Here is a 17,778-nt window from a genome sequence, read left to right as displayed (position 1 = left end):
TGCCACTATTGCACCCACTGGCTCATTTGGTCTGGCTCGGCAATGACAAGGCTTGCAGTGTCCACTGTTGAGTATCTTCACTGGTGGTATCTCTTTCTCCCATTGAACTACAGGTAGAATGGCTTCTTCCAGCTTTCTGTCAGTTGGTCTGCATGGAGGAGGTTATCAGCTTAGTTCCAGCAGGATTTCTCAGTGGCCTTGCAGACCAAGTATGTGGAGTCTTCAGCAACAGGGTCTTACCATCTATTCCTGGTGGCAAACCAAGGGCCTCGGCAATGACCTATAATGTTTTTGGGGCATCAGGGACCTCCCTGGCCAACATCTCACTGGAAGGTATCCCATCCCTGGCACTGAAAATCTTCTAGCAACAATATATGGCTCCTGAGCGTTCCATTGTCCAAAACTGAAGGATACCATTTGATTTATTTATATCCTCTCCGATTGTGACTAGCACTTCCTCCACATTTCCTTTACTCAATCTCCTCCCCTGACCTCACTTTGGGCCTTTTCACCCCCATTAATCTATTCTTCTACTTACATATATACAATACCAACCTATTAAGTACCTCCTCCCTTCCCTTCTCTTCCCTTTGTATCTCGTATTTAGCTTACTGGCCTCTGCTACTGAGTTTTTTCCTTCTCACACAGAAGCCCAATCATCTGTACCTAAACTGAGCCTTCCTTATCTCAAAAGAAAAAAAAAAAAGCTGCACTGGGGGATTGTATGGTGAACCACACATCAATAAAGCACAGGTTTTAAGAGCTCTGAGTGGAAGGTCGAAGTGCAGACATCTTGGCTTGCTGAAGAATGTGTGTCTCACTGATTTCCTGATACTGTGTCATTCTTAGTCCACTGACCGAGGAGGCTGCCTTGATGGACTTGACTGCAGCTTCAAACACTTCTTAGGTAAACGAAGGTTGGTGGTGCCACTGTCCACGATGCTCTTGTCATAGATGTACTAGGAAGGGGAGGAAAGGATGAGAAGAGCTGTGGTGGTGCCAGGCTCCAACAGCTGCGGGTCTTGCTGGGATTAAAACCTCAGCTTGGCCCTTTGTACACGTGCTTCCTTGAGCAAGTTACTTTACTTCTATACATCAATCTCCACCTCTCTAAAATGATGATAATGGCACCTACTTCTGAGGTTATCATAAGGATTCAATACATCAACATATTGAAAATAATTAAGAATGGTGCCAGGCAGATAAAAGATACTCAGGAAATGTTAACTGTTATCATTTTGGTGTGCAGGTATTCTGCAAATCTAAAGTAAACATGCCTTAATATAATGTCTTTAATTTTCAATTTGTTCTAATTTAGCATGCATAGAATCTAGGGAAGGAGACAAATGATTAGCACTTGTCATATACTGCCAACCCCAGAGATTAGCTCCTTGGAAGGTTTATGACCTCCACAATGTGGACAAGCTCTGTTCTGTACAAAAGGAAATAGACACATAATACTAGAAATGACAGAGCCAAAGTCAATTCCAGATCTTGGGGACTTCACTCTGACTTATGGTGTTGCCCACAAATGACGTGTCCAACGTTATGAAGTAAGGCAGTAATTTAGAGCCAACAGGAATTAGTTCCATGCTGTTTTCATCTCTAAAATGTAAGCTTTGTGGTCTCTGAAAATGCTCTGTCAGACCCTGGCCCTACACCTCAGGGCCTGTTCAGTGTGTTCATTAGGGTTCTGACTTTAAATCCAAAACTGAGCTCTTCACAGGTCCCATGACTCTGTCCTCCCAACCTCTTTTGCAAGGTCCTCCCTCACTCCATGGGCCAGCCTCTTCTCCCCCACTTGACTCCCCTTCTGTTTTCTTACCTCCTTGCAATCCATTTTTAGATCTTGTCCATTGATTTCCACATGTACAATGATCACCTCATAATACCACTCCCGCCGGATGGGTGTGTACCAGAGACTGCCTGTGTACAGTGAATGGTCGATACCCCCAATGATCTAAGAGAAAAAGAGGCAGGCATCTGTGTCCTAGAACAGACCAACAGGCCACTCAAAACTAAGCAGTAAGGTTGCAGTGGCAAGGCCCTCTACACTGGACCCATCCATGTCTTCTAATCCCATCAGGGCCCATGGGAATTTCTAAATTCTTAGACATGTTCAAGGGAAGACAGCCAGGATTATTTATTACAAAGGCTTGGGTAGAAAGTTATTTAAGACCAAGCTAGCACAATAAATGTTGAATGAATTGGTTATATGCTTCTGTTTCATTTCTCTGCTTGCTGGAGATTCATTCAACATTGTCCAAAAAAAAAAAAATACATAAATAAATACATAATATGAGGCTGGGCATGGTGGTACATGCCTTTAATTCCAGCACTTGGGAGGAACAGGATTGCCATGAGTTTGAGGCCACACTGAGACTACATAGTGAATTCTAGGCTAGCTGCCAGACTCTACCTCGAAAATAAGACCAAAAAAAGGCCTAGGGAAATGGCTTAGCGGTTAAGTCGTTTGCCTTTGAAACCTAAGGACTCTGGTTTGAGGATCTATTTCCCAGGACCTACATAAGCCAGATGCACAAAGGCGCCCCTGGCATGCCCATGCTCTTTTTCCATCTGAGTAGGCAGGTGTTGAACACCAGAAGTAAAACATGCCTGTCAACATGAGATGCTCTGGCTGTGTTTAACCACGCCACTATGCAGGGCATGGATACAGACCTGGAATGAATCCCTTTCACTGATCTTGGCCACGCCATCCTCCCTGTGTCCCTAGACAGGGAAAGGGGAAATATGAAGGTGGGCTTTTTCCCCCCTAGAAGTTAAAGATTGGGGTCTAAGGCTCCATCCTTCTTCACGTCTTCGTACGGAGATGCCTCCAGCATTAGATGTCCACTCACCACTACCTCACCCTGCTTTTACTGCTAAGGAGCCCTCCAGATCATTGTCACCCCTGCTCCCCCACCACCGAGGTGAACCCAGCTAATAGGACTTGGGGCGGTACCTGGAGGAGATAGTTTAGCCTATGGTCCCTGATACAGGTCCAAGAAGTAAGGGAAGATTCCTCCTTTGCATCTTAAAAATAATTTTTTTTAACTGGGGGCTAGAGAGATGGCCTAGCATTTAAGCACTTGCCTGTGAAACCTAAGAACCCCAGTTCAAGGCTCTATTCCCCAGTGCTTAGAAATGCCAGATGCTCAGGGTGGTGCACACATCTGGAGTTCACATGTAGTAGTTGCAGGCCGTGGTGTGCTCATTCTCTGTGGCACTCTCAAGTAAGTAAAAGTAAACAAAAAAATATTATTTTATTTGAGACATTAAGAGAGGGAAAGAAGCAAACACACACGCACACAGAGAGAGAGGCAGAGAGAAAGAGAGAATGGGTATGTACCAGGGCCTCCATCCACTGCAAAAAAAAAAAAAAACAACTCCAGACACATGAACCCCCTTGTACATCTGGTTTACGTGGGTCCTGGGAAATCGAACCAAAGGTCCTTTGGCTTTGCAGGCAAACACCTTAATGTCTAAGCCATCTCTCCAGCCCAGCTTTTGCATCTTTTTTTTTTTTTTTGAGGGGGGCTGCTCTTTGAAATAGGGTCTTCTGACAGCCCAGGAAACCTCAGCAATCTTGCCCTCAGTCTCCCAAGGACTAGGATTGCAGGTGTGTACCACCACACCCAGGCCTTCGAATGTTTAATCCGTGCAAAGTCACCCAGAGTGGCCTCTGAGTGAGAACACAGCACAGGAGATAACTAACCACTGAAGCCTGTTAGAATGAAATGCCTCCTGGCCCCTCTCCGGGAGTCAGTGGTCTGCAACCTTCTACTTTTTAACTGCCCCTCTACTTATCCTTTCCTATAATATGCCAATTATGCTGCTTCAAGTTACCCACTCCTTTTCCTTTCCCTTCCCCAGCAGGCAGTTATTTTCCATCCTCTCACTCTGTTCAGAAAAGAAAGTCTCCCATGCCCAGCTTTCCCCAGGACTTACAGCAGCCTCTGGTGGTAGCCATGCAGAAAACGTGGGGGGCAGCGTCCACCACAAAGTTACTGCTTCCTGTGTCCACCTGGACGTTAAGCTGCCAGGAGAAGACAGAAAAAATATGTTGCAGATAGTTACCACAGGCTTGGTGACCTTGCAGCCATGGGAACTCTCCATGAATAAGACTAGCCAAGCTGGCAACAGCTAGGACCAAGGCCACAGACAGAACCTGGGGGCCTATCACACCTCAACAGTCTCAGATCCTCTGCTTCTATCTGTGCAAGGCCTAGCATTCTCTATGTCACCAGGGCCACCTGTTTGTACGTGTGTCTCCCAGTCTTCGTGGCCACGAAATGGCCTCTGCTCTTGGTATAGCTGATCCATTCCAACTTCCCATCTTCTCCTAGTGGTTACAGGAAGAAGCCTGGCCCATTCCCTTCAGCTCCAACAGGGGTAATTCTAGGAGCTGGCAATGGCAAGGAGAGCTGTGGGAGCTAGGATGGCATGTTGGTGCCCAGGTATGTGTTTGTGATCCTCCCTGCCATGATGTGGCTCCCCTTGTGTCTGAGTGCCTTAGGCCTATTTGTGCCACTTTCAGGAAGAATTTGGAGCCAGGAGGCCAGTGTGATGCCATGGTCAAACCCAACTTGTTAAGCCAGTTCTGGCTACATGAACACAGACAGGTGTCTACCAATGCTCATGGCTGTGCAGCTGCTACCATCCTCCACTTTGTCCCTCTTCTCGCCCTGTAACTCAACTTTATATTTTATTTTATTTATTTATTAGAGAGAGAGGATGTGTGTGCCAGGGCCTACAACCACTGCAAACAAACTCCGGATGCACGTGCCACCTTGTGAATCTGGCGTACATGGGTCCTAGGGATTCGAATTGAGGTCCTCTGGCTTTACCACTAAACAATCTCTCCAACCTGTAACTTAATTTTTAAAAATATTCTATTTATTTATTTATTTGAGAGAGAGAACGAGGCAAATAGAGAAGGGGTACAAGAGGTTTTCTAGCTACTGCAAACAAATCTCCAGACAAATGTGCCACATTGTAAGTTTGGCATTACCTGAGTACTAGGGAAATCAAACCTGGGTTTTGAGGCTTTGCAGGCAAGCACCTTAACTGCTCAGCCACCTCTCCAGGCTTTCACCTTGTAATTTACAAGAAGCTTGAGCTGGGTATGGTGGCGCACGCTTTATCCCAGCACTCAGCAGGCAGAGGTAGGAGGATCACCGAAAGTTCAAGGACAGCCTGAGACTACACAGTGAATTCCAGGTCAGCCTGAGCTACAGTGAAACCTTTCCTTTAAAATAATAATAATAATAATAATTTATTAATCAAAATTAAAGCAGCTTGAACTGTTTTCCTTCCCTTGTTGTATAACACTAAGGAATATTCTCTGTCTCTTTTTTGTTGTTGTTTATTTTGGTAGGGTCTCGCCAGGTGTAAGGAGGGGCCACCTAGCATGTGTGCATGCAGTTGTCCATACCAAACAGGGCCACTGCTTCACACTCCAATGGGGCTTGTGTGTGTGTGTGTGGGTGGGTGGGTGTGGGTATGTGCATGTGGAAGCCAGAGGGAGACATCGGGTATCTTCCTTGATAGCACTTATTCTCTGAAATAGGGTCCTTGCCAAATCTAGACCCTACTGATTTGGATAGATTAGCTAGCCAGTGAGCCAGAGATTCCATCTCCATCTTCCTAGTGCTAAGATAGCAAGCACATGCCACAATGCCAGGTATTCCTTTAATATTATATTTATTTATTTGAGAGAGAGAGAATGGGAACACCTGGGCCTCTAGCTACTGCAAATGAACTCCAGACACATGTGCCCCTTTGTGCATCTGGCTTATGCAGCTACTGGGGAAATCGAACCTGGGTCCTTTGGTTTTGAAGACAAGCACCTTAACTGTTGAGCCCGTGCCAGGTCTTTCTATGTGCATTCTGCAGAACTGAACTCAGATCCTCAAGTACTTTACCCAGTTGGCTATCTCCCAGCCCCGAAATGGAACTTTTATCCAGAGGACCCTGCTGCCCAGGTACATCTCTCTCTCCTCCCCCTATAGGGAGCTCCTGTTCTTTCAGTCCCAGCGTTGCTCTTTCCTCTGAGGGAGGGCTTCCTCTTCTACCCAATGGGACCAAGCTCAGGAAAGAACAACCTGTCCATTACATTCTACCTCACCTGCTCCACACCAGGATGTCAGGTTCCCACTACTCTCTACCTCCCCTCTCAACAAAACAGGAAACTAAAGGCAACAGAAAGAAAGAAAAAAAAAATTGTACCTTTAAGACCACAGATCATAATAATTACATCGATCCTGTGCCAAATGGTGCAATAGCGGCTTGTACATGTATATTATGGGGGAAGCCAACTGTTCTCTAATTGGACTGGAGACCCACTCTATGGGAGGGAATACAAGCCTGGTAGTGAAAACTTATTCAAAAACTTAAGGCTAGGGAGGTCATGATGAGCCCTAGGGGAATAACACCTGCTTTTGTCTGGCTAAATATATATATCATGCCCACCAAAGTACCCTATAAGCACTTTACTTTTTTCTTTCTTTTAAAAATTTATTTATTTATTTTTCAGTTTTTCAAGGTAGAGTTTCACTCTAGTCAAGGCTGACCTAGAATTCACTGTTCTCTCAGGGTGGCCTCGAACTCACAGTCACCCTCCTACCTCTGCCTCCCGCGTGCTGGGAATAAAGGCCTGCGCCACCACACCTGGCTTGATAAGCACTTTTCTTAATGTTAAAGTATTTTGTTTTATTTGAGAGAGAGAGACAGACAGACAGACAGAAACAGGCAGGTAGAGATAGAGAATGGGCGCACCAGGGCCTCCAGCCACTGCAAATGAACTCCCGATATGTGCGCCCCATCGTGCATCTCACTTATGTGGGTCCTGGAGAGTCGAACCTGGGTCCTTCGCTGTGCAGGAAAGCGCCCTAACTGCTAAGCCATCTCTTCAGCCCCCTTAATGTTGATACACATATATTAACACTACTCTCACTTTTGGCTAGAGAAGCTTTCCTTGTAGCAGTAACCACTGGCATGACTCAAAAGTCACCATAGTCCTGAGAAGAAGTGACAGTGGAATGCTCTTCATTGAGCACTGATACATCTCAGTCACACCTTCCAAGGCTCAAGATCCATTGCAGGTGAGGTGGCAGAAAGAATGCAAGAGCCAAAGAAGGGTAGGACTGATTACAATGCAATCTTGCAGACACAAAATGGCCTGGACATCCCCGACCTTGCTGTGCCTGGCACTACCTGCACAAGACCTTCATAAATGGAAAAGATGATGACATCAAAATAAAAGACTACTTGAAATAGGGAGAGATAAGATGGAGGGTACATCTGTGAGGTTCCAAGTGGGGGTAGGGAGGGAATTATGATTTATTGTCTTTGATTATGGAAGCTGTCAATTAAAACTTAAAAATGCATCAATCATCGCTTGTAGCTATTCTATCAGATAGTCAGAGGTATGTAAAGAGTGAAAAGAGCACACTATGAACAGGCATGGTGGCACATGCCTTCAATCTCATCATGTTGAGGTAGGGCAATGGCCAAAAATTCAAGGAGGGGTTGAGCTACAGAGTGAGGTACAGAACACAACCTGTCACAGGGATTATACAAAATGACAGATCTGTTCTTAAGGCGCCTCTTTAAAGTGGCTTGTGCTAAATGGCTACATTCCCATGCCTCTGCTTCAGCTTCCCGTGGCAGCTGCGAAGACAACAGCAAAAGTCACGCTGCGTGGAAGACGAAGTTGTTCTGATCTTTGTCAGCATCAGACACAACAACATACAGCTGCAACTATACATAACTGCTGGGAAATGCTCACCATGGATAACTGACCCACGTCCTCCTCATTCAGCCTCCTCAGGCTCAGTCGTCCTTCAGTAATGTGGAGGTTCCACAGTTAATTTCTTTCATATTTGGAGAATGACTCAGCAAGTAAGCTTGTTACTTTCACTCAGTATTCTTACCTATTTTCAACAGCTGAGATCTCAATAAATAAGTATGTAGCTGGGCATGGTGGTACATGTCTTTACTCTCAGCACTCGGGAGACAGAGATAGGAGGATCACTGTAAGTTCAAGGCTAGCCTAAGACTACATAGTGAATTCCAGGTCAGCCTGGGCTAGAGTGAGACCCTACCTCGAAAAACACAAAAACAAACAAAACCCAAAACCCTTAGAGAGGTCTAATCAAAATCTAAGAGGATATAAATTAAGTCATATGGAAGCTAGCCTACTTTTTGGGACAACAGAACACTCAGAAGCCGTAGATTAATAGTAGTAAATTTGCAGTGCCAGGGATGGGATACCATTCTGTGAGATGTTGGCCAGGGAGGCCCCTGATCCCCCCAAAACATTACAGGCCATTGCAGAGGCCCTTGGCTTCCCAAAAGAAATAGATGGCAAGACCCTATTGCTGAAGACTCCACATACTTGGGCTGCAAGGTCACTGAAAAATCTGCTGGAGCTGAGCTAAAAACCATCTCTATGTAGACCAGCTGAAAGAAAGCTGGAGAAAGCTATGCTGCATGCAGTTCCATGGGAAAGAAATCAACAGTAGAGATACTCTACAGTGGACACTGCCAGCCTTATATTTGGCCATCCAGGCCAAATGAGCCAATGGGTGCAATAGTGGAATGTCTGTTATGGGGAAAATCAACTGCCCTTTAATTTGACTGGAGGCACACTCCATGGGAAGGACTATATCCCTGAAACTGAAAACCTACAACAGGGGTAAGTCATGAGTCCTAGGGGTGTAATGTCTGCTGCTGTCTGGCTACATGTATACACTATGCTCACCAAACTGCCCTGTAAGCACTTCTCTTAATGTTCAGACCTATATATTAATGCTACTCTCACTTTTGGTTAGAGAACATTCTCTTTTCAGAGGGCAGTGACGTTGGGATGACTCAAAAGGCACCATGGTGCTGAGAAGATATGACAGAGGAGTGCTCAGCACTGAATCTCAATCACACCTTCAGGGGCTCAGGGTCCATTGCAGAAGAACTGGCGGGAAGAATGAGAGCCAAAGTGTAGGACTCCTTAAAAAGTGTTCCCCCAGACATAAAATGGCCTGGATATCCATGACCTCACAGTGCCTGACACTACATACACAAGACCATCATAATGTGAGAAAACTATCATGACATCAAAATAAAAAGTGAGACTTATTGAGAGGGGAAGGGGATATGATGGAGAGGGGAAAGCAGGGGTGGGGGGGAAGGAATTACTATGGGATATTGTATATAATTATGGAAGTTGTCAATTAAAAAACAAAAAACAACCTTGTCCGAGTGTGGTGGCACACACCTTTAATCCCAGCACTTGGGAGGCAGAGGTAAGAGGAGCACTGAGTTCAAAGCCACCCTGAGACTACATAGTAAATTCCAGGTCAGCCTGGGCTAGACTGAGACCCTACCTCAAAAAACAAACAAACGAAAAACAACCCCTTCAGGCTAGAGAGATGGCTTACCAGTTAAGGCACTTGTCTGTGAAGCCAAAGGACACAGATTTGACTCCCCCGGACCTATATAAACAAGATGCACAAAGTAGTGCATGCACCTGCAGTTCATTTACAAAGGTTCTGGTGCCACCATTCTTTCTCTCTCTCTCTCTGCCTGTTTTGTTTTCTCTCTCTCTCTCTTTACAGCCAGGTGTGGTGGTGCATGCATTTATCCCAGCACTTGGGAGGCAGCGGTAGAAGGATACCCATGATTTCAAGGCTATCTTTAAACTACACAGTGAATTGCAGGTCAGCCTGAGCTAGAGTGAGACCATACCTCAAAAAACAAAACAAAAAAGGCCACCCTGAAACTACATAGTTAATTGTTAATTCTAGTCAGACTCAGCCAGAGTGAGACCCTACCTTGAAAAACAAAAAACAAACAAAAAACCCTTCATGTTATAAAGCAAGTGCATTAAGTGTTAAATGCACATCAAAATCTTCTTTTCTTTCTTCTTCTTTTTTTTTTTTTTAAAGACAGGGTCTCTCACTCTAGCCCACACTGACCTAAAGCTCACTCTGTACCACATCGGTGGCCTGAAACTCATAATCCTCCTACCTCAGCCTCCCCAGCAGTGGGACTAAAGCTGTGCATACCACATCTGGCCCACATCAAACTCCTGAATATGGGTGGGTGTGGTGGCACACACCTTTAATCCCAGCACTCTGGAGGCCAACGTAGGAAGACTGCCTTGAGTTTAAGTCCACCCTGAGACTACATAGTGAATTCTAAGTCTAGGCTAGAGTGAGACCCTACCTTGAAAAAAAAATCATTTAAAAAAAATTATTTTTATTTATTTGTCAGAGGGAAAGAGGAAAAGGAGGGAGGGAGACAGAGAGATAGAAAGAGAGAGTGAGAGAGAGAGAGAGAGAGAGAGAGAGAGAGAGAACGGCCACACCAGGGCTTCCAGCCACTGCAAATGAACTCCAGATGCATGTGCCATCTTGTGCATTTTGCTTACATCCTGGGGAAATCAAACCTGGGTCCTTTGGCTTTGCAGGCCAACTCCTTAACTGTTAAGCCATCCCTCCAACGACCCCCCTAATCTTAATTATACTTGCACCCCAACTCATTATCTATATGACTTTTTGGAGGTGGGGGGACTATCAAGGACTAACCCCAGTCCTAATGTATTCTTGGGTTTTCCACCACTGAGCTATAACCCTAACCCCTTAATATTTCCAGATACTGTCTTTTGGAACTTTTCTTTATTAAGTGTAACGTAGGGTACTGAGAATACCAAGCCACTGGAAAATCATTACTTGTGTGCTTCTTTTTCAAATAAAAAGAATGGATTTAGTTTTATGGCTTATGCATTTAGTCTCCACTGAGGTAGAAGGATCACCGGGAATTCAAGGCCAACCTAGGCTACAGAGTAAGTTCCAAAGGCAGCCTAGGATAAAGTGAGGCCCTATCTCAAAATCAAACAAAATGAACCAAAAATAATAAAATAAGATAAAATAAAATAAAAAAAAAGCACCACAGAATACATCGGCCCCTTACATCCAAAAACACACGTCCATTGCAGGGTTTTATTTTTAAAGCATCATTTATTTACCTTCTGCCTTTCTCACACAGGTTCTCAATTTCAGTTTTCAGGTCCTGCTCCTTTTGCAAAAACTCCTTCTTTTCTGTCTCTATTTTCTTCTTGGTTTCTTCCCACTTTATGGTCACATCCTGAATAGCCTTGAGTATCTCCTAAATCCCACAGCCACACACAAATAGAGGAGGAAAGAAGTTAGTTCTTTAATTATGAAAATGTTTTTACTTTGAATTTTTTTTGTGATGCTGGAGTTTAAGCCCAGGGCCTCATACATGCTAGAGAAACTCTACCACTAAACTACACCCCAGCCAGCTCTAATGGTACTTTTGTTTTTCTTCTATTCATTTTTTTTTTTTGGGGGGGGGGGGACTTTTCAAGGTAGGGTCTCACTCCAGCCCAGGCTGAACTGTGTTTACAATGGAGTCTCAGGTTGGCCTCAAACTCACAGAAATCCTCCCACCTCACTTTTTAGAAAAAGTGTGTATTTTGCTGAGTTTTTATTGGCTTCCTCCCCACCCCCCAGGCTGCTTTGGTGTGGTACCTATGCTGCCATCACAACCGGAAGCTGTTTATTTGTTTTTGAGACAGGGCTTCAGGATCTATCCCAGGCTGCCCTTGAACTCAATGTCACCCAGACTGACCTCAAACTTACGGCAACACTCCTGCCTCAGCTTCTCAAGTGATTCATGACCCACCAGTCCAAACCTAACTATTAATTACATACTGCCTTTATGGGCTCAAACTGAACTGAAAGAATCTGATGTGATGATCCAAAAGTAACCAGACCTCTGGAAAAAAGTTAGAGGAATACTAACTTAACTCACCAGGAGAAAGTCCTAATGGTCACTGTTCAAAATTGGATTGTGCCGACCGATGTTTAAATATTGCCAATAGTACCAGGAATGGCATTCTAGCAACCGCTGGATCCAACAGATAGGATCTCGTTTTGCTATGGCTCTGCTTATTATATGGAGGGGATTAATGTTTTCTTTTTTTCTGTGTAAGAAGATAAACAAATAAATATATATGCACATATATTTGTAGTAAGAAGCCAAACACCACAAAGGTGACAGAACTCACAATTACCCCAGCTCCATACCACCAGCCCATAAGGTAACCAATGTGCAACTTCACGATTTATCAACTCTCACACAAACATGTCTAGATTTATATATGTGTTTTTAAAAAGTTACCTGTGCATGCATGTATGGGTATGTATCTGGGTGTGCACATGCCACAGTGCATGTGTGGAGATCAGCAGACAACGTCAAGGTGTCTGTTCCACCTGCTCTTGAGAGAGAGTCCCTTGCCACAACAAGCAAGCTTTAGGTTCTCCTGGCTCAGCCTCCCACTGTTACAGGTGCACTGGGGTCACAGATGCCTGAGCCTCTTGGCACCTGGCTTTGTGTGGGTGCTGGGGAACCAAACCCCGACCATCAGGCAAGCACCTTTAATTGCCTCGGACTCCATGTATTTTGTTGCCTGTTTTGGTTGCTGATGTATTGGCTTGTTTTAAAACTTGTTTTGTCAAGGGATGAAACCCAGGGCCAGGAACATGAAAAGCACCCGTCCTATTACTAAGCTCTACCCATACTTCATTTTATCTTTTTGTCCAAGGGAGAGTCTCACTCTAGCCAAGCTGACCTGAAATTCACTATGCAGTCTCAGGGTGGCCTTGAACTTAAAATGATCCTTCTACCTATGCCTCCTCAGTGCTGGGATTAAAGACATGCACCACCATGCCCAGCCGTTTCATCCTTTTAAAAAAATTATGGGGCGGAGAAATGGCTTAGCCATTAAAGCAATTGCCCGGAACGCCTAAAGACCCAGGTTCTATTCCCCAGGACCCACATAAGCCAGATGTACAAGGTGACACATGCATCTGGGGTTCATTTGCACTGGCTAGAGGCCCCGGAATGCACATTCTCTCTCTCTCTCATAAACAAAAATTTTAAAAAGTTGCGTACCACCATTGCAAAATAAATAAATGAAAGTTTCTTAAAAATTCTGTGTATCTGGGACTGGAGTGATGGCTTCACAGTTAAGGTGATTGCCTGCAAAGCCTAACAACCTGGGTTTGCCTTGCCAGTACCAGTGTTTGCAAATAAAGAAACAAAAACTTGCTGGGTGTGGTGGTGCACACCTCTAATCCCAGTACTCAGGAGGCAGAGGAAGGAGGATCTCTGTGAGTTCAAGGTCACAAAAAACAAAAAACAAAAAAACCACATCAAAAGCTTTAAAAAATTTCTGTGTACCTGTATGTATGTGTGGGTGGATATGAGATATGTGTATATATGTATATGTGGCAGTGTACCTGGCCCATAAGCTTCAAATTTCTCTTGGCTCTGTCTCCCCTTGCCATAGGCAACTTGAGCTCACAGATATGTGTGCCATTTTAAATCCAGCTTTATGTGGTTGATGGGGAGTTGAACTTTGACCAGCAGGTTTGCAAGCGTCTTTTACTGCTTTACAGCATCTACCTGGCCTCTTATTTTTCCATTTTACTCTATTTTATTATTATTATTGTTGTTGTTTTCAAGGTAGGGTTTCATTCTAGCCCAGGCTGACCAGGAATTGACTATATAGTCACAGGGTAGCCTCAAACTCATGGTGATCCTCCTACCTCTCTCCCTCCGGATTGCTAGGATAAAACGTGTGCATCACCACGTCTGCCTTTATTACTGTTACTGTTACTGAGGAAGGGTCTCAGGGTGCCCTTGAACTCATGGTGATCCTCCTACCTCTGCCTCCCAAGTCTGGGATTAAAGGTGTGTGCCATCCTGCCTGGCACCATTTTTCCTGTTTTAATGAAATCATTTTGTATTTAATTTGCATGTTGGTTTTTATCACTTTTCATGAGCATACTATATATCAATAACTGTGGACATAACTAAAAAATCACTGCACACTATACCATCATATGGATATCTCTAAGCTGTCTAATCATTCTGCTTAAAGTTCAACATCTGTTTAAACTGCCACATCTATTTTTTTCTGGGTGTTGTATAGGTACATGTAGAGTATGGGTGTGATAAGGTGCATGCTATGTATAGCGTATGCAAGTGGGTCTAGTCTAATCTTTTTGTTTTTTGGCTTTTTGAGATAGGGTCTCACTCTGGCCCAGGCTGACCTGGAACTCACTCTGTAGTTCTTAGGGTGGCCTTGAACTCACAGAGATGCTCCTACCTCTGCCTCCTGAGTGCTGTGATTAAAGGCGTGTGCCTCCATGCCCGGCGCTCATGTAATTTTTAAAACAATACTACAATATACAATTAATATTCTCCATGTTAACACTTTGATACAAACATTATCTCCAGAATGGACTCCTAATAATATGACTGCTAGAATAAAAGTATCTGCATATTTTAAATTTCTTTTGAGACAGGATCTCATGTATCCCCCCCTGGCCTCACAGCAAACTATGGAGCCGTGTGTTGAGGCAGGATAAAAAGACAGGAAAATTACAAATGACATGGAAGAACAACACGGGAGGGAGGAGGCTTTGTTCTGGAGTTGTGATCTGCTTTTACTAATAATGGACTTCAGACTTCAACCACCAGTGAAAGGAGAAAAACAGAAGGTTCTACATATGAGAAAAAACATTTGGTGAATTTTCCACTGGGTGTAACTTCTGTATCTCTGTCTCTCTCTCTCTATGGCCCTGGGAATTGAATGCAAGTCATTAAGCATCCCATCTCAAAAACTTCAATGAAGGAAGTACAATACCTGGTGATTCTTCATTTCTTCTTCTCTCCTTTGCTGAAGTTGCTTCAATTGCGCTTGGAGTTGGTTTTCCACCTGCCTCTGCTTGTCCAGGACTTCTTGGTAACGCTCCTTCAATGGGCTTCTCTCTGTCATCATTTTGTCCTAACAAGAAATGCGAGGAAAGAAAGAAAGAAAGAAACATGAGATATGTTCAATTTTTGATTTAAACAAAAGTAACACTATCAAGTGCCTGAGGATTTTTTTTCTTTTTTTTGAGACAAGGAGTAATGTATCCTTGGCTGACCACAAACCCCTATGTAACCAAGAAAACTTATGAACTTCTGACCCTCCTGCCTCCTCTTCCTGAGTGCTGGGATTATGGGCATGTTATACCACATCCAGTTTGCAGTGCTATGAATCAAAGCCAGGCTCTGCACATGCTAAGCAAGCAAGAACCCCACCAACTGAATTACATGTCCAGCCTCCGCCTCTATAGCTTCACTAATATGAAGGTTACTAAGCATATGTGGCTATACAACATTAAAATATGATGACACAGAAAAATTCAGATCTCAAGTACTTAAAAGTCAAATGTGGGCGGGAGGGAAGGCTTAGCGGTTAAGGTGTTTGCCTGCAAAGCCAAAGGAACCAGGTTCAATTCCCCAGGACCCACATTAGCCAAATGCTCAAGGGGGCATGTGTGTCTGGAATTTGTTTGCAGTGGCTACAGGCCCTAGCGTGCTGCCCATGCTCATTCTCACCCACCCCCTATTTCTGTCAAATTAAAGGAAAAAAGTTGAATATGACTATGGTAACCACACCAGATCGCAGAGGTAGACCTTTTCCATCATTTCAGAACGTTCTATTACTAAATCCTGGTGTGGTGGCACACACCTTTAATCTGAGCACTCTGGGAGGCACAGGTAGGAGGACCCTTGTGAGCTGAAGGTCACCCTGAGACTACACAGTGAACTCCAGATCAGCCTGAATTCCAGAGAAACCCTACCTCAAAAAACAACAAAAAAAGTTCTACCACTCAACATTGCTCCAAGGCAAGGGTTGGTCACCTATATCATGTGGACCAAATACAGCCACTTTTTTTCATTTTTATTTACTTATTTATTTAAGAGAGGGAAAGAGGCAGAGACAGAGAGAATAGGAGCACCAGTGCTGGGATTAAAGGCATACACCACCACGCCCGGCTTGGAAATAAGTTTTATTAGAACACACATGCATAGGGGTTCTCAGGTGGCATTCATGCTGGAATGGTTGCTACAAAAGTCCATGTAATGCCCATAGAACATGAAGTATGTCCTGCTTGGCCCTGCTGACAGCTACGCTAGAGGATAACATAAGAGTTGTTTTGCTATCCATAACAATGAAAAACAAGGACTGGAGAGGTGGCTTAGTGATTAAGGTGTTTGCCTGTGAAGTCAAGGGACACAGGATCGAGCCCTCAGAACCCACTTAAGTCAGATGCACAATGTGGTGCATGTGTCTGGAGTTTGTTTGCAGTGCATGGAGGCCCTGGAGTGCTGAGTCAACTCTCCAGCCAAAGTTGCCTACTTGTTAAAAAGATGAACTGGGACTGGTGAGATGGCTTAGCGGTTGAGCCGTTGGCCCACAAAGTCAAAGGGTCCTGGTACAACTTTCCAGAACCCACATAAGCCAGATGCACAAGGGGGTGCAGCATGTGTCTGGAGTTTGTTTGCAGTGGGTGGAGTCCCTGGAGTTCCCACTCTTTCTCTGTCTCAAATAAATAAATAAATAAATTAAAAAAAAAAAATGAACTGTTAGCCAGGCATGGTGATGCACACGTTTAATCCCAACACTCTGGAGGCAGAGGTAGGAGGATCACCATGAGTTTGAGGCCACCCTAAAACTACATAGTATTTTCCAGGTCAGCCTGGGCTAGAAACAAACAACAAAAAAAGATGAGCACTCGTCGTAAGTCTGAGCCAGTGATCACAGGCACAATTCAGAATATCCGTGTTTTTTGTTTTTTTTTTTTTCCCCTAAGGTAGGGTCTTACTCTAGCTCAGGCTGACCTGGAATTCACTATGTATTCTCAGGGTGGCCTCGAACTCTCAGCGATCCTCCTACCCCGGCCACCCGAGTGCTGGGATAAAAGGCATGCGGCACCATGCCCAGCTTAACCATGTTTTTTTTTTAAAGCTTATTTATTTGGAGGAGGAGGAAGGGAGAGAGAGAATGGGTGCACCAGGGCCTCTAGCCACTGCTAACCAACTCCAGACACATGTCACCTTTTGCATCTGGCTTTTGTGGGTACTGGGGAATCAAACCTGGTCCTTCAGTTTCACAGACAAAACCTTCACCACTAAGCACCTTATTTCTCCAGATCCCACATCAGACACAAAGGTGAGGCAAGTGCAAAGCTGCAGATGCCCACTAGGTGGCACAAGCACCTAGAGTTGATGGCAGGGGCTGAGGCCTTGGGCCAATTGACAATTCTCTCCCCTCTCTCACAGTCTCTCTAAAATAAAAAGAGGGGGAAAAAAAATAAAGTGAAAAGCAGGGCATGGTGGGGCACGCCTGTAATACCAGCACTCGGGAGGCAGAGGTAGGAGGATCACCGTGAGTTTGAGGCCACCCTGAGACTCCATAGTGAATTCCAGGTCATCCTGGACTAGAGAGACCTACCTGGAAAAACCAAAAAAAAAAAAAAAAAAAGTGAAAAAGGATGTGTGAACCTAAGGAAGATTGTGGCTTCCAACACTTATCTGGTTCTAGAACCTCAGACAAATCACTTCTCTAGGCTGCAAGACTAACACCTTCCTGTCAGGACCATCACTGGTACATAGTTGACATTTATTTTAGATTTATTTATTTGAGATAGAGAGCTGGTACGTAGTTGACATTTATTTTACATTTATTTATTTGAGAGAGAGAGAGAGAGAGACAAAGAGAAAGTGACAGAAAGAGAGGTAGAGTGAGTATGGGCATGCCATGGTCTCCTGCCTCTGTAAATGAACTCCAGACATATGCGCTACTTGTGCATATGGTTTTACATGGGTACTGAATAATGGAACACAGGCTGTCAG

General features: G+C 44.4%; 1 protein-coding gene across 1 annotated transcript; it reads right to left on the bottom strand.

The window, feature by feature from the left end:
- Positions 1 to 685: 685 nt before the first annotated feature.
- Positions 686 to 14,872, bottom strand: LOC123459445. Its single transcript, XM_045146069.1, has 6 exons — positions 14,738 to 14,872; positions 11,027 to 11,166; positions 3,949 to 4,036; positions 2,680 to 2,730; positions 1,826 to 1,960; positions 686 to 959 (listed from the first exon to the last, which is right to left on the bottom strand). The coding sequence occupies exons 1-6, from the start codon at positions 14,870 to 14,872 to the stop codon at positions 846 to 848; spliced, it is 663 nt and encodes a 220-aa protein (XP_045002004.1). The 3' UTR covers positions 686 to 845.
- Between the last annotated feature and the right edge of the window lie 2,906 nt (positions 14,873 to 17,778).

The sequence above is a fragment of the Jaculus jaculus genome, chromosome 3, assembly GCF_020740685.1.
Source record: "Jaculus jaculus isolate mJacJac1 chromosome 3, mJacJac1.mat.Y.cur, whole genome shotgun sequence".
Taxonomy (NCBI): Eukaryota; Metazoa; Chordata; class Mammalia; order Rodentia; family Dipodidae; genus Jaculus; species Jaculus jaculus.
This window is presented reverse-complemented; position numbering and strand designations above follow the sequence as displayed.

Coding starts and splice junctions, on each gene's coding strand:
- LOC123459445 (XM_045146069.1), bottom strand. CDS start 14,872: ATGATGACAGAGAGAAGCCCATTGAAGGAGCGTTACCAAGAAGTCCTG. Junction 11,167..14,737: donor AAGAAATGAAGAATCACCAG/GTATTGTACTTC, acceptor TGTGGGATTTAG/GAGATACTCAAGGCTATTCA. Junction 4,037..11,026: donor CTGTGTGAGAAAGGCAGAAG/GTAAATAAATGA, acceptor TTCTCCTGGCAG/CTTAACGTCCAGGTGGACAC.